General features: G+C 45.8%; 2 protein-coding genes across 2 annotated transcripts in view; one reads left to right on the top strand and one right to left on the bottom strand.

Moving 5' to 3' along the window:
* The window catches only part of LOC310997417 (claudin-4-like), a gene marked incomplete at its 3' end in the record, with an annotated part of 147,964 nt that extends 132,772 nt beyond the window's left edge, over positions 1 to 15,192 (bottom strand). The window contains exon 1 of the mRNA XM_083987096.1: positions 15,150 to 15,192. The remainder of the gene's footprint in view (positions 1 to 15,149) is intronic.
* Positions 71 to 18,956, top strand: supt6h (SPT6 homolog, histone chaperone and transcription elongation factor). The gene is made up of 37 exons (XM_083987082.1): positions 71 to 222; positions 1,248 to 1,358; positions 1,446 to 1,622; positions 4,755 to 4,828; positions 4,939 to 5,119; positions 5,218 to 5,299; positions 5,402 to 5,657; positions 5,766 to 5,867; positions 5,989 to 6,102; positions 6,231 to 6,320; positions 6,524 to 6,666; positions 6,771 to 6,916; positions 7,075 to 7,182; positions 8,516 to 8,796; positions 8,912 to 9,066; positions 9,317 to 9,512; positions 9,682 to 9,821; positions 9,966 to 10,083; positions 10,181 to 10,257; positions 10,368 to 10,503; positions 10,645 to 10,782; positions 11,024 to 11,191; positions 11,281 to 11,408; positions 11,494 to 11,701; positions 11,923 to 12,070; positions 12,831 to 12,973; positions 13,074 to 13,214; positions 13,376 to 13,571; positions 13,750 to 13,895; positions 14,079 to 14,171; positions 14,282 to 14,395; positions 14,536 to 14,660; positions 15,010 to 15,122; positions 15,287 to 15,364; positions 15,480 to 15,667; positions 15,787 to 16,085; positions 16,927 to 18,956. Exons 2-37 carry the CDS (start codon positions 1,259 to 1,261, stop codon positions 17,117 to 17,119), a joined length of 5,295 nt encoding a protein of 1,764 aa, XP_083843208.1. The 5' UTR covers positions 71 to 222; positions 1,248 to 1,258; the 3' UTR covers positions 17,120 to 18,956.
* The last annotated feature ends 602 nt before the right edge of the window (positions 18,957 to 19,558 follow it).

The following is a 19,558-nucleotide window of genomic DNA, read 5'->3' as shown; positions in this document are numbered from 1 at the left end:
AGTGGTGTCTCGGTGGTGTGGGGTCGCGGTGCACCAGCAGGGGGCGTCACCTCGCTGTTGATCGGGCTGGAAGTTCCCTCACGGCAGCAACATCCCGGAATTGTCATCACGCCGCTCGCTCTCGGCCTTTTTTACAAGTATAAGCCCCCCGAACACACAAAACACAACACAATCCCGTTATAACTGTACATATTGACGGACTATACCGCCGCTGAGAGACGTGTAAGTCTAATTCCACCGTCGTCAGTTGCGATGTGTAGGTTATTGTGCTTGTCCAACAGTCGTTAGCCAGCCGGGCTAATGATGCAGCTAGCTGTTGTTGTCGTTACAGCTAATGCTAGGCTAACGCTCTAACGGTAGACTGCTAAGTTAGCGCAGAGGCCGCGGTTTGGTTCAGGTCTCCTTTTATAAGTGTTTTATTTGTTATACATCACACAGCTCAAACTGGCAAATGTAACATTTTAAACCCAGCTACTTGGCAAAATATTGCTCGCTAGCTAACTTGCTCCGTCTTGCACAGGTAAGGTGTTGCTAGCGCACAGCTAAGGTTATCGAGCAGAATTTGAAATAACCTTTTTAAGTTACTTTTGGATCGACAGCTTAGCAGAACTTCTAGATGCACAACCTTAATGATATTAGCTAAAGGTACACTGAAATAGCATAGTGTGTCTGGTAACACTCGTCCATGTTGTGTGTATGTGTGTGTGTGCGCATTGCGACATCGTTACGGATAGGTTTTTTTTTTTTTTTTCATTTAGCCATCCCCAGGTCAAATACAACTATGAACATCCCGTAACGCTATCATGTAGCTGGTTTAATTTGCTCACGCCATCAGGTGAAAATGCCTCAAAGAAAGGTTTTTATACGTGTTTGTTTGCCTCACACATCCTCAGTTGCGCTTTTTTAAATCGTCCTCGTCGTCAAGTAATCTAACACATCTCATGAGGCAGGGCAACACAGACTACACAGCCATAGAGGCAGACATGGCTAACATCAAATGCTTTTCTGCCAGACATTATTCAAACCTACATTATTTTAAATTCTGGAAAATATCTTTAAATGAATAGTGGTAACAAATATCACAGGATGAATGTTTCACATGTATACATGAAATATTGCTGCCATATTTCCATTTGCTGGAAAGATATAGCCATATCTGAAGAACTGTAAAAAAACGAATAAGGAATACAGGCGCCTTTCTGTGTGAAGCTAGGTGTGTAGTAACAGAGTCTTTGACTTCTTCTCAGGAGGAGCAGTCATGTCGGACTACATTGAGAGTGAGGCAGAGGAGTCAGAAGAGGAGTTTGAGGAGAAAGACCTGAAGCCTAAAAAGACCCAGAGGTTTATGGAAGAAGATGGTAAGATCATGGTATTTTAGATTTGGGACATGTCTTTTAGAGGAGGGGCTGTAGGATGTGGACTACTCATCTGTCATCTCTCAACAGATGAAGAGGAAGAGGAGAACACAGAGGACCAGGATGAGCAAGGAAATCTACGCGGACTCATTGATGATGGAGATGAGGAGGTAGAAGAGGAGGAGGAAGAAGCAGAGAAAAAAAGTGTTGGGAGTGCACCGGCGAGTGACTCAGAGGAAGAAGTGCGGCATCGACGCAAAAAGCGAAGTACGTTCATGTGTTGTTTTCTTACTTACTGTAAGAACGTCATAAAAACTTATTGTAATAAATAAAACTATATAAGACCATAATAAGACAATAGCCCAACCCTGAAACTAGATTGGTGCAACAAAGTTGCTGTGCATCCGCAGCAATGAGCCTCCCCACTACCCTAGTGGGAAAGAGAGGGGTGGGAAGGGTTGATTGTTGTTGTTTGTTAAAGGGATAGTTCAACATTTTGGCAAATTGGCCCATTGCCATAATCCCTATAGTTTTAGGAGTAGGTTTGTTACCTTTAATTGTCGGTGCAAGCTATTTTTAGAACGGTGGAGCAGAGCTGCAAGCTGCTCAGAGCTACACTACGGAGGCTCATGGGATTTCTTGGTTTCCCTCTTCAAATAAACAATCCAACAACTCCAAAACGCTCTTGTGGACAAGTTGTGACCTGCACATTCACCACGCTATGAGAAAATAATGAAACGTTACCAGACAGAGTTGTTTTCGAAGCAAATTCATGCAAAACAGCTGATGCGCGTTCCTGTCATGGGCAGTTTTTCCGCAAGCAGTCTCTGAATTTGCCTCGAAAACAACTCAGTCTTGTAACGTTTCGTTATTATCTCATAACGTGGTGAATGTGCAGGTCACAACTTGTCCACCAGAGTGTTTTGGAGTTGTTGGATTGTGTATTTGATGAGTTTGATGAGGGAAACCAAGAAATCCCATTAGCCTCCGTAACGTAGCCATGAGCAATTTTAAACGGTTTCTTTTGCATCAGCTGGCTTTAAGTGCCTCCCTGACAGTAGCAGAGTGTGTGAAGGATCACTCAGCTCTGTCAGCTTGTCTCACCACATCACTCTCATACACTGCCTGGAGAGGCTGTAAGTGGTCGTGTTTCCCCACTGTCTTCATGGCTATTGTTACCATTTCTTGGAGTCTGGACTTGCATTGTACTGTGAGGGAGCTGCACCATGCTGACATGCCGTATCTTATGGGCTCTTTGCACAGCTCCACTAGTTCCTGAACTTAATGCTACTCCTTTATTTCCCGTCTTACATTATTGGACAACCTGATTAATCCAGGTGTGTCTGACCATTGTGACTACTGAGACACACCTGGATTAATCAGTTTATCCAATAATGTAAGACAGGAAACAAAGGAGCAGCATTAAGTTCAGGAAGTAGTGGAGCTGTGCAAAGAGCCCATTATGCTGGTAAAAAAAGAAAGGTTTGTTAGCTATCAAGTTGTTCTGTAACTTGCTGAAGTCTCTGGACTCTGTTTCTTGGGTTTGATAGGACAGGACGTGCCTGTCTGGGTGACACTTCCAGTCAGTGCGTTTACATGCACAGATTTGAGCATCTCGTCCGACTTCTGTCCTTGTCCCAGTTTACATGCAACAGGGAAAATCAAATAACTGACGGTGTCCGCCTCCTCATCATAGGTGGCCACAACAGATCTTTTGTGAACCAATGATGTCATACCCCCCACCACTCTCACCTGTAACCTGAGACACACTGCTAGACGTTACATTTGTCGTTGACGTAACGACAACGGCCGACTGCTGTCAGCCCCTCGGACAGTACGGCGGAATCACACCCGTTTAATCATCATCAGTCGTCATATTTGCACTGAAACGACTCCCTGTCAGCCTTTAATCCATTTATAATGTTTAGGGTTTGAATTCAGCGGGGAAACTTTCCTCTTGTTCTCTGTTTTGGTGTTTATGTGTGGCAGTGTTACAGCGCCACACATGCTCCACACAGGCCTGGCATATGTATTACAGTGTTTTGAGTCGTTTTCAGTGGATCTGTGTGTGCGTAGATATTTCTCATTTCTCTCTTTTTTCAAAACGAATAAGAAAAAGATTGTTTTGGGTGAAGCTCTGTTTTCGTGTGGACAAGGCCTCAGTGTCATCTTTACTGTTTTGAAGCATGCGTTGCGCACATGCATTGTCCAGTTTCTGTCCGATCAAGGCGTATATACATGCAGAAGAAAACGATTTCCAGTCACATTATCTGAGTGTCTTTAGTCAGATTTGGAGAAGTCTGGTATTAGTCGGACCAACGCGTTTACATGCACTTGAATTGTCCAGTTAGTCAGATTGAGTCAATAATCTGGTTATAATCATCATGTTGATAAATGAAGTGTTGAATGTTGAGCAGTGGATCAGTAGCGGACAGAACTGATGGCGCATTTCTTTGTGATATCATGAAGGAAGCGAGATATGGAAGATATGTTCAGTTTATTTGCCTTTGAGCTGGACTGTGCCGAGCAGTAGATTTTAATGTGCAATAAAATATCAGAACATATGTCTGGCATCTGTTAGGCTGGTAAAACAACAGGTGTCCCCCTTTTTTCTTCCTTCAGCTCCATATGTTGTGGAGCCAGATGTATCCACATAACGGTTGCATTAGCCTGGGTGTGTAGGTAGTGCGGTGTGAGGTGTATCAGCCTAGTCAGCCACATTATTGTCATCATTAAAGGAAGGGAATGTGTCGTTTTAGCTGCACTTTAATTGGATTAACAGTAAAAAACAATAAATGAATAGAAACTGTCTGCAGCAGATGCGCAGATTGAAAATGTGGATTCTATGTCACATTTAGGGATGTAAACAATTAATCGACTATCGATAAGAATTTACATGATTAAATTCAATGAATTGTCAGTCTGTTAATCGATCCTTTTCCACAGGAGTTTTTCTGTGAAATCTGTGAAACAAGCAAAGCCGACAGAATATTAGGCAAGGCAAGGCATCTTTATTTATATAGCGCATTTCATACCAAGGCAACTCAATGTGCTTTATTATATTATAGCGGGATCTTTGTCTAAAACAGCCTTCACCGTCCAGTTCAGTCCAGGGCCGGTGCCCTCACCCAGTTCAGTTTGAATGAGGTTCTCCACGAAGTGAATCATTGACGTGCCCTTGGCTCCTTCTTTTATACCGTAGATCCGTATGTTGTTGCGACGGGAATGCCCTTCAAGTTCGATTATTTTTGATTTCAGCATCAATATACTACTGAACTCTTATAAGGTAAATCTCCTGTATTATATGGGGGTTTGCGGCACGCCACAAATAAATGAATATGTGGGAAACACTGGCACTATAATTGTTTTGCCTCTGACTGAGCCTTTTCCTCTCTGCAGATTATGACGACTACCTAGATGACGATGATCTTGACCTCATTGAGGAAAACTTGGGTGTTAAAGTAAAAAGGAGGGTAAGAATCACGTCTCATCGCTATTTACCCACGGCCTCTTACGCTGTACCTTACTTCTGGTGATGCGTTGGACTCGGCGGCCATGCTGATGCTGTGTCTTTGTGTTGCAGAAGAAGAAATACGACCGTGTGAAAACACTGGACGACGATGAAGAAGATGATGACGAGAAGGACTTGATCGCAGACGAGATCTTTCATGGGGACGCAGACGGCGAGCTGGAGGAAGGAGAGGCCGTGGACGAGCCTCTCCATCACGCAGATGACGATGAAGAAGGAGAGGACGAGGAGTCAGGTAGGATTTTTAGATCAATCAAAACAAGCAAATAAATGAGAGATTAGTATATGTACATAAAATTGTTTACATTTTTAATTTGTGCTTTTGCTCCACAGATATCGACGATTTTATTGTGGACGATGATGGCCAACCTATCACCAAGAAGAGGGGCAAGAAGTTCTCCGGCTACACAGACGCGTGAGTGCTGTACTTCATACAGGAAGCATGCTTATCTCCGGAAGAGGGGAAGCTGGTTTTCCTCATGGCCTCACCTCTTTTCCGTTGTTCATCGGTTGGCAGAGCCCTCCAGGAGGCCCAGGAGATTTTCGGCGGCGACTTCGACCTCGCCGACTTTGACGCAGACGCCTACGACCAGGGTGAGGAAGAGGAGGAGGATCAGGACGAGGAGGGCTGGGACCGACCCAAGAAACAGACCAAGAGGAGGCTGGGGAGGAAGAGCATCTTCGAGATCTACGAGCCCAGTGAGCTGGAGAGCAGCCACATGACCGACCAGGACAATGAGATCCGCTCCACAGACATGCCCGAGAGGTTCCAGGTGTGTGTGTGTGTGTGTCTGTTTGTTCACCTGTCTTTTATCATTTTGCACCAAAGTTATGAACCTATAATGACTACTTTCTGACGGACTCTGTCTTCCACCTCGTAGCTACGATCCATCCCTGTTAAACCTGCAGAGGATGATGAGCTGGAGGAGGAAGCCGAGTGGATCTTCAGACATGGCTTCTCCACTCTTACCATTTCCATGCAGGTACGACCTTTTTCAATCATGATACCTAGTGATGTGACAAAGCTGTAGATTTGAATTGTGTCTGTCCTCTGTTTGTCATTTGAATGTTAATCAAATAGCATGTTTCCGTGTTGTTAAACAGGAGAGCACAGATTATCTAGACAGGGGGACGACCACAAACTTCAGTAGGAAAGGCCCCAGCACAATCGCCAAGATCAAAGAAGCCCTCAACTTCATGAGGAATCAACAGTTTGAGGTGAGCTCACTTTACCCATATGATGAACTTCTTCCTCTGTTCCCTTCGCTTTCAAGCCATTAACAGCTTGTTTAGAAAACATGCTAGTATATAAAAGACTCAATTTATGTTTTGTATTTTTTTTCCAGGTTCCGTTCATAGCTTTTTACAGAAAGGAATATGTGGAACCAGAGTTGAACATCAATGACCTGTGGAAGGTGTGGCAGTGGGATGAAAAGGTAAAGCCAGTCTAGTTTATAGATTATAGACAAACAAAAAACGAATCTACCTACGGATACAAATAAAGTTACCATAATAATCTGAGTGCACTGCACAGCTAATCTTAAAACTATTCCCACAGTATTTGATAAAGCGTAAATATAAACCATCATTTTGCCACCTCTGGTTTCTTGAGTCAAACATTTTCTTTCCTCTCCATCAGTGGACTCAACTGAAGACCCGGAAGCAGAACCTGACCCGTCTCTTCCAGAAGATGCAGTCCTACCAGTTTGAACAGATCTCTGCCGACCCTGACAAACCTCTGGCTGACGGCATCCGCCCGCTGGACACTTCTGATATGGAGAGGCACGTCTTGATAAAACTAGAAAGTTTTGTACTCGTGCCGTATATTCTCATTGTGGTGGATGATCAACAAAGTTGTTTAAACCTTTTCTTTTCGTTAACTGTAGGCTGAAAGATGTGCAGACTCTTGAGGAGCTGGGTGACGTGTACAACCACTTCCTGCTCTACTATGGCCGAGACATCCCCAAGATGCAGAACGCCGCCAAGACCAGCAAGAAGAGGCTCAAGAAGATCAAAGAGATTTCAGAGGATGGTAAGATGGATGTGTCTGAATTGACTATTTCATATATCGATGGTGCATATTAACTGCTGAGTTGTTCAGGTCTAATTACAGCAACTTTAACATTAGGAATGTTTTATATTTTTTTAACAATTTGCTACATGACTGGTGTCGATGGGCTTTCTCCATAGGGGAGGAAGAGGAACTGGAGGTAGAAGAAGAAGAGGAACAGAAGGGACCGGACCTCAAGCTGGCGTCACGTAGGGACATGTACAGCATCTGTCAGAGTGTTGGACTTGGTTAGTCTCCTTCTTTTTTACCTTCCACCCAATCTCAGTGTTAAAGAGGAACTAAGCAGGATTTCTCCCCTGGCTATGCTACATTTTTACCTTAATTAAAAAGCTCCAGAGTAATTGACCCTTCGCCAACTCCTCCCACAAACGGCTATTGTCCAATCCTACGTTAGCAACCGTAACTATAGGCCTGGCAAGCTTTCCGCAGTGAGTCATTACGTTTGCTTTTGTGGACACATTTTAAGACTAGGACGAAAAACATTTGTTTGTAGAGAAGGATGTTGTTGTTGCTGCTGCTACTATGGCGGCGGCGGCGGCGGCAGCAGCAATATAGAGATGTTCAGATACGAGCGGACTTTTTTTTTCGACTTGAGCAAGTGTAAATATGGGGATAACCTTATGTTCACCTCCGAAATGACAGCTGTACTTTTAGGGCTTTTACCTGGGCTTTTAGGCGAGGGATCCTCCAGGCAGGGACTGCTTTCACTGACTGATACAGCGGTGGGAGAAAAAAAACTGCAGCGAAAGCTGTATGTGGTTCACAATCGCCCAAACACTTGCAGTTTGACAACGTTTCATGACCAGTGAGATGACGTAAGTCTTCGTGGGTTGATAGACGGTAAAATTACCGGTCCTTACTGCTGCTCTGTACATTGTCCAGTCGTGTCGTTGAACAGATGTTTTATCCTCCTGCGCGAGTCACACGTCACTGAAAACTCTGAATGATCTTTGTGACGTCTTCTCTCTATTAACTCAGAACAGTTTATCCAGAAATTTGCTGATATTTCCTTTGAAATCGATACCAAATACTGCCAGGAGCATGGCTGGGAGTGAAAGCTTGCCCGCCGTAGCAACAGTAACCAAGGGGGCGGGGCTTACGCGAAGGGTCAATTGTGATGTTAACTATATGACTTGTGACTTGTTAGTGAGAACGGAGGCTCTCTGCCTTTCACCTGGCGTCTCACGGCTGTAAACCAACCTTGCAACATCAGTGTAGTACCTGGCCGCCGCCCCGGTGTCCCAGCTCTCGTCTCTGCACACCACGACACAAACACGCTCCGTAACCTGTTATATTTTGTTTATGACAGTTAAGACTACACAGATATACACATCGTAACATCGTATATGTTATATAACGTTATCCACCGCTCCATGTATTGTTTTTTCACCGGCTTCGTTGTAAACAAATGCACATGGCTGAGAGGAGGGTTAGCAAAACAGCGGAAAAGCAACCAGACTTGCATAGTTTCCCTTTAAAGTATCACTTTCCTTGGATTTGTGAATAAGCTGGTCCATTACCTGCACATCAAAATCATGTTCTTTGTCATCTCCCTTGCAGACGGCTTGGCTAAAAAGTTTGGGTTAACCCCAGAGCAGTTTGGAGAAAATCTGAGAGACAGCTACCAGCGTCACGAGACGGAGCAGTTCCCCGCCGAGCCCGTGGAGCTGGCCAAAGACTACGTTTGCAGCCAGTTCTCCACCCCGGAGGCGGTGCTGGAAGGAACCAGGTACATGGTGGCCATGCAGATCGCTCGGGAACCTCTGGTCAGACACGTTCTCCGCCAGACCTTCCAGGAGAGGGCGAAGATCAACATTAAACCTACAAAGAAGGGCAAAAAGGTACAAAAGGACACGGTTAATCCCAGACGTTGATCCAAGCAAAAGGGTTTCTGGACTTGTAGAATGTGCTCTTAGTACGACTCTGAACCTGCCTCGCCTTGTTTACTCTCTGTAGGAGGTCGACGAGGCCCATTTTGCCTACTCCTTCAAGTATCTGAAGAACAAACCTGTGAAAGAGCTGAATGGGGATCAGTTCTTGAAGATGTGCCTGGCAGAGGAAGAGGGGCTGCTTTCTATTGACATCTGCATAGATTTAATAGGCGTCAAAGGGTAAGTGCAGTGACAGAATTGACTCACTACTAAGGACCTGTTCAATTATGTTGGTGTGCTAAATCTGCAGCGCACAAACCCCCTCAAACCAGATATATGTTAATTCATGATTATAGGCAGAGAAAGGATGAAGGAGGCCATCCACACGAACCAAATCACATCTTATCAGTAGAGCACAGAGCTTTTGAATTATGACTCAGGTGATGTGAACACACTCCCCTCTGTCTCTCTCCCCCCTGCCTCTCCTCAGATTTGCTGGTGACCAGACGTACTTTGATGAGATCAAACAGTTCTACTACAGGGACGAGTTCAGTCACCAGGTGCAGGAGTGGAACAGGCAGCGAACTCTGGCCATCGAGCGGTCGCTCAATCAGTTCCTCTACCCTCAGATGGCCAAGGAGCTCAAGAGCAAACTGATCGCTGAGGCCAAAGAGAGCATCGTCAGGGTAATTTGTGAAATCTGTGATGTCTTCATGTATCGCTCTACTACATGTCAGCATTACGCACAAAAGTCAACAATTTTAGAAATTACGGAGCATAAAGTAATTGTCTATGTTTGAGCATTCTTCTTCTCACCTTAAAACTCATTATGACCTCTGCCATGTCTTCATGTAGTCCTGCTGTCGCCGGTTGTACAACTGGCTGAAGGTGGCTCCATACAGGCCCGATCAGCAGGTGGAGGAAGATGACGATCTGATGGAAGAGAATCAGGGCAAAGGCATCCGTGTACTGGGTGTAGCCTACGCACCCAGCAGGTACGCAGCCCTCAACCGTGTTTGTGTTTTATATACACTGCATCTTTAGTTTTAACCTTGTGAGAATGAGAATGAGGTTTGCCACATGAATGAGATGATGATGCAAACAGTGTAGTTTCTTACATCCGCTCTTTCCTCTGACAGAGATACGCCCGTTTTCTGTGCCCTGATCAACGGGGAAGGAGAGGTGGCGGACTTCCTGCGTCTGCCCTACTTCATGAAGAGGAGGAACGCCTTCAGGGATGATGAGAGAGAGAAGAAGGTACAAACAGAGACCACAGCTGTGTGTCAGGGCAATCGACAGATGTCTTGATTGAGACGCTCACACTTTTGTGTACATGTGTGTGTGTCATCCTCAGGCCCAAGACATTGAAAATCTCAAGAAGTTTCTGTCAGGCAAGAAACCTCACGTGGTAGCTGTAGCTGGAGAGAGCCGGTAAGTCATTGGTTTATTTAGTATGTGTCGGAAGGCTCAGTGTGTATGTGGGAGAACTAGTCATTGGGGAGTTCACATGTAAATGTTAAGAATATTTTTTGTACATGCAGTGATGCTCAAATGATCATGGAGGACATCAAGAGGACCATCAGCGAGCTGGAACAGGAGTCCTCTCTACCTGCTGTGGGAGTGGAGCTTGTGGACAATGAACTGGCAACGTTATACATGAACAGCAAGAAGTCTGAGGTGAACACCCTGTCATACCAGCCATACACAAACACACACACGTTTTACCACAGCAAGTGGCTTGTGGATTCAAAGTAGTTTTCAGACCTGGCCCAATCCTTTCTTCACAATTTCATTGACCTCTGCTGTCTGTCTGCACAGGTTGATTACAGGGATTACCCTCCCCTGCTGCGACAGGCTGTGTCAATAGCTAGGAAGATCCAGGACCCCCTGGTGGAGTACGCTCAGGTCTGCAGCACCGACGAGGACATTCTCTGCCTCAAATTACACCCGCTACAGGTGAGAGACGGAGGAGTGGATGAGTGGAGAGTCATGAAAACGCTTTTGGAGTTCAAGGGGTGGTCCAGCTGGATTTTCATATAACGGTGGTGGATAGAGCTCACTTTTGGCATGACGTTGAGTAGAAAATTGGTGAATTATCGATTTTGGGTGAAGTATCCCTTTAAAGGTAAAGCTTGTGATTTCAGTGAAACACGATCCTGCTGGTAAAATTTGCAAAACCAATCACTTTTCCCCTCAGGAACATGTGGTAAAGGAGGATTTGCTCTCTGCTCTTTACTGTGAATTCATCAACCGTGTCAATGAGGTGGGGGTGGACGTGAACAGAGCCATCGCCCACCCTCACACCCAGAGCCTGGTCCAGTACGTCTGTGGTCTGGGGCCAAGGAAGGGCTCCCACCTGCTAAAGGTTTGCTCATTAACTTCCTGTGAGATATGTGAGAGTATGGCTCCTCACCCGCTGACCTGATAACCTTCACCGTTCTCGTCTCCGTGCAGATTCTAAAGCAGAACAACACTCGTCTGGAAAACAGGACCCAGCTCGTCACAATGTGTCACATGGGACCCAAGGTGTTTATCAACTGTGCCGGTTTCATTAAGATCGACACGGCTTCACTTGGGGACAGGTTGGTGTCTTTTATCTTGTTTCTTACTCACTGAGACTGTCCAGATCATTGTCATGGTGCTAAACCCACCACGTGTTCCTCACAGCACGGACTCCTACATTGAGGTCCTGGACGGCTCTCGTGTCCATCCTGAGACGTATGAGTGGGCTCGTAAGATGGCTGTGGACGCCCTGGAGTACGACGAGTCGGCAGAAGACGCTAACCCAGCTGGAGCTCTGGAGGAAATCCTGGAAAATCCAGAACGTCTCAAAGATCTGGACCTGGATGCCTTTGCTGAAGAGCTTGAGAGACAGGTCAGTGTGTGTGTGAGGGCAGGATGTGGCTTTGATTGTAACAATGCTTGATTCACTTCATTGCTAAAGGAACATTGTGAACGTCTTTACACTTCATTACTATAGAGAGAACTGTACAACTCTTTTCTGTTTCTGAATAGAATAGTTAATTGCATTCAGTCCACACAGAAAGACAGGCCGGCCATGGTTCACATCCACTCACCTCTCTTCTCTCCCTGTAGGGTTATGGCAACAAGGGAATTACTCTGTATGATATCCGTGCAGAGCTGAGCTGCAGGTACAAAGACCTGAGAGTTACCTACAGAGTCCCTAACACAGAGGAGGTCTTCAACCTGCTCACCAAGGAGACTCCAGAGACCTTTTATATCGGTAAAACACACCACACCGATTACATCACACACACATCACTACAGATCTGTTATATATATTTAATTCCTAGCTGTTAGCACTCGTGTGCACGGTGGCTGAGGAACGCCTTGGTTTTCATGTTGTAGCACATGTGATGTGTGTTGTCTATGTATCACCTAATGCCAATGTGATATAATTGTTTTTTTAAAGAGATAGTTCAACATTTTGGCAAATTGGCCCATTGCCGTAATCCCTATAGTTTTAGCAGTAGGTTCTTTACCTTTAATTGTCGGTGCAAGCTATTTTTAGAGCGGCGGAGCAGAGCCGCCAGCTGCTGAGAGCTACACTACGGAGGCTCATGGGATTTCTTGGTTTTCCTCATCAAACTCATCAAATTCACAATCCAACAACTTCAAAACGCTCTGGTGGACAAGTTGTGACCTGCACATTCACCACGCTATGAGATAATAACAGAACGTTACCAGACAGAGTTGTTTTAGAGGCAAATGCAGAGACTGCTTACCGAAAAACTGCCCCCTCGAAAACAACTCTGTCTCGTAATGTTCCGTTATTATTTCATAGCGTGGTGGTACTATGACACTGGGCCAATTTGCCAAAATGTTCTACCATCCCTTTAAACATATAATTGATCTGTAAGAAGCATTAGTCACAGTAGGTGACTTGTTCAAAGCAGTGGTGTCAGTGAAGCACCAGTTACAGTAGGAACACTTATTGCCTGGTGTTGATCATGGTTAATATTCACTTCCTCCTTTTCCTCCAGGTAAGCTGATCACCAGCATAGTGACGGGAATCGCTCACCGGCGGCCTCAGGGAGAGAGCTACGACCAGGCCATACGTAACGATTCTACAGGACTGTGGCAGTGCCCCTTCTGCCAGCAGGACAACTTCCCTGAGCTCAGTGAGGTAACGGACACAAGACTGTTATGTCAGTTTGACACCAGAGAACAAACAGAGAGATCAGACACCTGAACATCATTCCTTTTGTTCTGTGCCGTCTGTGTAGGTTTGGAATCACTTTGACAGTGGCTCATGTCCAGGTCAGGCTATCGGAGTGCGGAGCAGACTGGATAATGGAGTCCAGGGATTTATTCCCACCAAGTTCCTAAGCGACAAAGTGGTCAAACACCCTGAAGAGAGGGTCAAGGTGAGACGTCGCTGGTCGTACGGTCGTTCTTTACTGATGAGAGAGTTTCCAGATGTTGCCCGTGACACAACCTGAGCGATGGATCTGTGATAAATCCTTTGTGTTCTTTTATCGTATCGCCTGTTCAGTGCCTGATCCTTCCTCTTCTCTCTCCTCTTCAGGTGGGCATGACGGTTCACTGTCGCATCATGAAAATTGACATTGAAAAATTCAGCGTCGACCTCACGTGCCGCACTTCGGATTTGATGGACAAGGCCAACGAGTGGAAGCTCCCTAAGGACACCTATTATGACTTTGACACAGAGTCTGAAGACCAAAAACAGGACGAGGAGCTCAAAAAGAAGCAGCAGCGAACACGTTAGTATCACAACAGGCTAAATGAAAGTTGACTGATTTGAGATGGTGTTAAAATTGTACACTGTCCCACTATTTACTCTTGAAACACTTTGTTTACCTGATAATATTCACCTCCACAGCTCTGCTTTGAAACCATTTTTCAATTGTTTGCCTTCTCTCTCTGTCTCTCTCTCTTCAGCATACATAAAGCGTGTGATCGCCCACCCCAACTTCCACAATATTAGTTTCAACCAGGCAGAGAAGATGATGGAGACACTGGACCAGGGAGACCTGATCATCAGGCCCAGCAGCAAGGGAGAGAACCACCTGACTGTCACCTGGAAAGTAAGAAACAGATGGAGCCGTGCCGTAGGGGGGGAAAGGGTCAAATTAAAAACCTGTGGGTGGTTGGAGAGAGAGAGGGAGACAACAGGAAAGTTACGATTGAATATGTCATATGTGATGCAGGTGCATATTTTAGCTGTAGGAGCTTGTGTGACACAGTCTTTCCACTGTGATGTTGTGCAGGTGGCTGACGGCATCTACCAGCACGTGGACGTGCGAGAGGAGGGCAAAGAGAACGCCTTCAGCTTGGGGCACACGCTCTGGATCAACACTGAGGTAAACACTGTTCTCCTCCTCAGCATGGTGCAGACATTGTAAGATGAGTCATCAGTGTCTCTGTGGCTGCTGCTGCATTTCCTTCAACTGTCTCTTACGCTCCTCTGCAGGAGTTTGAAGATCTGGATGAAATCGCAGCTCGGTACATTCAGCCCATGGCAGCATTTGCTCGGGATCTCCTGTCCCATAAGTACTTCCAGGATTGCAACGGTGGAAGCAAGGAGGTATATACTAACTCACTGTCCTGGGTATTTGTTAGCACTCTAAATATTCTTACCAACTCAAAACCCATCATCTACAACCTGTTCTTTTGCCACAAGTGATGCCTCTCTCACCCTCTTTTGTTGTGTTCTCTCTTTGACAGAAAATGGAGGAGTTATTGGTCAGGACAAAGAGGGAGAAGCCTACTTTTATTCCCTACTTTATTTCATCCTGTAAAGAATTGCCAGGAAAGTTTATCCTGGGCTACCAGCCTCGTGGAAAACCACGGTGAGCACAAATGTTTTTTTTTTTTTTATTGAGCAGATGCATTACACAGGCTGAAGACATAATTGTGAATTTAGTTTTTCCCCGCAGCAGCTCAAGCTCAGATTAAATCCACAGAAACAGCTGCTGACTCTGATTCAGTTCTGTAAATGTAAATGATCGGCGAACACAGATGCTTGTGTTTGCTAATTTTGCATCATGTCACATATGTTGTGTCAAATCACTGAGCAGCACTCGATTCTCCTCCACTCTTTCCAAACACAGTATTTTGTAGAAACGGACAGGTTTGATTGACAGCACGTTGTCCACAGCTCTGTAACTGAGTGTTCATTTGTCCTTTTGTCTTTCCCAGGATTGAGTATGTGACCATCACCCCCGACGGCTTCCGCTACCGCTCCCAGATATTTCCTACAGTAAACGGACTATTCCGCTGGTTTAAGGACCATTACCAAGAGCCTGTACCAGGTACGGACACACTGCACCTACTGATACTGATGATGATGATGATGATGATGATGATGATGATGATGATGATGATGATGATGATGATGATGATGATGATGATGATGTGTTAACAACAGTTGAAAGATGTTGGAGATTCTAATCAAACATGTCCTGCTGTGTTAAAGGCATCACTCCTAGCAACAGCAGCCGAACAAGGACACCTGCGTCCCTGAACGCCACTCCAGCCAATATCAACATCGCTGGTGAGTCTCTACACTGTGACACACACACACACACAGAGACACACACACGACTACACTGTCATTCTGTGGTACACTCGACTCTACCACTTGCTAATGTATTCCTTCCTCCTCCTAGACTTGACACGAGCGGTCAACGCCCTCCCACGCAACATGACCTCTCAGATGTTCAGCGCCATCGCTGCAGTCACAGGCCAGGGCCAGAACCCCAACACCACCCCCGCACAGTGGGGCTCCAGCCAGTACGGCTACAGCGGCGGCGGAGGCAGCACGGGAGGCGGCGGAGGGAGCTCCTCTGCTTATCACGTGAGTGCAGCTTTGAATGCGGACGAGAAAATCTCTCCCCACAGAAGAAAAGAGACGCGGAGTGCGGATGTGGCGAAGAAGTGATTAATAGTGATTAATTTCCACCGCTTCCTCCACAGGTGTTCGCCACGCCGCAGCAGCCCATGGCGACGCCCATGATGACGCCCAGCTACTCCTACACCACGCCGAGCCAGCAGGCGCTGGGCACGCCGCAGTACCCCGGCTCCACCCCGCAGTCCTCCCACGCCCACGCACACGCCCACCCACACGTGTCGCACCACGGCCACCACGGCCATCACAGCAGCCACCACGGACACTCGTCGGGCACGCCGTCGTCCTCCACCTCATCCAGAGGACGGACGCCACAGCAGCAGCCGCCGCAGCAACAACAACAGCAGCAGCAGCAGCCGCCGCCAAAGTACGTACAGGAAGCCTGTGTGGTATACAACGCTTGTTTTGAGTTTCCAGGTTTGATTATGTGGTCAACTACTGTGTGATCCTCCCTGTTGTCCTGGTATTCTTGTTTTAAACTCTCACTGAACTCATTTTAGTTCAGGGGGCCACATAGAGCTCAGACTGGGCCGGACCACTGAAGTAACAGCATAATAACTCAACTCAATGCAACTTTATTTATAGAGCACTTGAAAAACAGCCACAGCTGGAACAAAGTGCTGTACATGAATAAAATAGAACATAAGATATAAAAACAATATGAAAACAGTAAAAAATAACAATGTAACAATAAAAACAATACAAACAATAAAACATGAAAACAAAAACCGAGTCTCATGCTGGGTTGAACGCAAAGGAATAAAAATGGGTTTTAAGACGAGTTTTAAAAATAAGGAGAACTAAATATTCCCTTTGTTTTACTCCTTTGACAAAACATATAATGAGCAACCTGACATTTCTTGAGAAAAATACTTATACTTTCAACATTGTTATGCCTCTCCTTGCTTCTATGTGATTTTCACACCTGGCAAATTTATCCAGCGGGCCGGATTGGACCCTCTGGCGGACCAGTTTTGGTCCACGGCCCATATGTTTGACATCCCTGTTTTCAAACTTTAGAGATACAAGAAAAACAATTTTAAAGAAGCGTATCAACTCCTGAACTCCACAAACCAGTTGGAACAGAATATTTTCCGCCATCAGGTGGCGCTAATCCACCAGTCCGCCTGGTTTTAAGGCGAAGCAGCAAACACTGTGGTCAGACTGAAACACACCCCTCTCTCTCTCTCTCTCCTCCCTCCCCACAGGCCGAGCGGCAGCAACGCCTCCGCCGTGGACTGGGGCAAGATGGCGGAGCAGTGGCTGAAGGAGAAAGAGGCGGAGGGCCGCAAGAAAGCCCAGAGGATGACGCCGCGCCCGTCGCCCAGCCCCATGATCGAGAGCACACCCATGTCCATCGCCGGAGACGCCACACCTCTGCTGGACGAGATGGACCGATAGGACACAGAGGGGGGCGTCCCTACACCCCCCCACCCCACCCCATCACACCCCCCCCTTTACCCAACTCCATCCTTTGTGTTGCTCCTTGGATGACCCTCCACCCCCTCGTCTCATCCCTCTCATCCAGCTGACCACTAGTTGGAGTCTTCTCCATCCAGCTGACTGTCCATTCATATATCCTCACCTCATGATGTATGACCCCCCCTCCCCACCCCCCCACCCCCATCTCATCCAACTCGTTCCTCCTCCTCAGCTCCGGCCAGCTGCTCTGGCTGCATAGTATTTTGTATAGTCAGAATAACACTGTATATGTCATGCAGAAAGTCAATACAATGACAAAAAAAAGACAAACTTGAAATGTCTGACAGCGGTCATAAAGGATATGGACCTGCACAGACGTTGTCAGACAAGCTGTCCTGCTCTCTTTATTTTTTTTGCAATTGGTTTTTAGTTTGATCCATGAATGGTTTAGACTGAGGGGCACAGCTACTGTTTCCAGAACCCACCTTTCCTCTTTAACGATTGATGGATTTTTGGAAACGGTTGCCAAAAAAAGCGCGCTTTTGCCAAGCCAATCGGGAAATTGAATTTTTGTATGGAATGCGTCAGAATGAATAAAGACTGTTTTTTTTCTGTTTGAACCTTAAAGCCTCTGCTCTTCACATCTGTCAAAGCAAAACACATCTGCAACTGTACACGTTACCACACCCGCTGTGAGGGATGAGACGCAACTGAAAAAACAAGAAAAAGAAAACGTTAATTGAAGGACAAACCTGAGCTAGAGTTTCCCTCAGACATGACTCATTGCTCGTCGTTTCCAACCACACGCTGTATTCTCCTATCATCCGGTGTGTTTGGGCTCCTGTAGATAGCCTCTGATGTATTGTTGACTCTTATCTGACAAAAAAAAAAAAAACTGCTCGGTGGACGCTTCCTGTGCACCACACTGGAGATACCGGTGCTTGTTGATGACTTCATGTGCGTGCGTTTATGTGAGGCAGTGCAGAAGCTCACATTTTAAAGCTGTTGATTTTAGTAACTGGCAAATGTGCATCCTCTGCAGTTCTGTTAGGACCGTTTTTTTTTCTTTTCTTTTATATATAAGTTTACTCAAATCTGAATCTCTTGTATATTAAATGTTTGCAGTTGAGCGAGTATTTCACCTCTGACATTAGGTAACAATGTTTTACCACCGTGAGGGGCGTTATCTCCTCTTTCACCACTGCTGCACTACAGTCCCAGACAGTATCACTCACTTCTCTCCCTCTTTATCCACAAAGACACAAGTTGTTTTTCCACGGCCGCAGCAGTGAAATTAAAGATATTTGGGTGGATGAGTTTCAAAATTTCTCTCGTAACACTATCAGCAAACGATACTATCAACCTGACCTCCTGCTCTGTTTATTTTCCTAACTGTATAATATCCTGGCTGTTACACCCAGCTGTTTCAGCAGAGTGAATATGTTGTTGTTAAAAACACACTGACTTATGCATTCAGGTTTGTTTGTCTTGTTTTTTGGGGGTTTATTTTTTTGTTTCTCTGCTGTGCCACAGTACAACCAAGCAGCGCTGGTCATTCAATGATGTGCTTCATTCTTGCAGTGTGCAAACTATCATGGTCCCACAATATGCATATTGTTTTGAATAATTATGTTTTGTTTTGTTTTTCATTTTGAGTAAACCTGGTTTTACGTCTCTTGCCAGATAAAGATATCACATGTTTCCTAGAGAGGCTGTGATTGGTCGTCGGCAGTAGTCGGGTGATAGAGGAGAACTGACGTCTCTGGCACTGCTGATGACCTTTTCTACCTGTGATCCCTTTAATAAAAGTGTTCATATTAAACCCTGAGACTCGGTCATGCTCATTTTGGGGAAGCAAACAGGCAGTAGTGTGTGTGTGTGTGTGTGTGTTTGCATTCTTCATTCTCCTCATGGTGCAAATATGATTAACTTGGAACAGAATGTGAAGAATTTTCCCAACCAGTGTTTTTCTTTACGCCGTCCATCCGTCCCTCGTCACCAGGACAACACTGATCAAATCTGGATTATTGACTAACTATAATCTGTGATCTATAATTAAAGTATATAGCCTATGTTTAATAAACTACAGGAGGGATCATGATACACAGGCTGGTGAAAACAAACTTCCTCCCATCTCTGCTGAGCGGGGGAATCGATTGGCCTCAGATGTAACTCTGCTCATTCCTCTCCCCGGAAAACAATCCCTCCATTTTTGCGATCATGAGAACCCTCATGTCAGAGGAGAGAGATGCGTTGTGGGTATGACCGCGGTCATGGGAGCCGGCGTACGCAGCACATTAGCAGCACAGACACATGATGAGGAAGACCGGCGAGGAAACCAAAGAAAAAGAAAAAACATCATTTTTATCTATAATGGGAGAAAAATGTTCCCTCAGTCAAACAGACAGACGATGTGTT

The sequence above is a fragment of the Trachurus trachurus genome, assembly GCF_905171665.1.
Source record: "Trachurus trachurus genome assembly, chromosome: 14".
In the NCBI taxonomy this organism is placed as follows: domain Eukaryota; kingdom Metazoa; phylum Chordata; class Actinopteri; order Carangiformes; family Carangidae; genus Trachurus; species Trachurus trachurus.
This window is presented reverse-complemented; position numbering and strand designations above follow the sequence as displayed.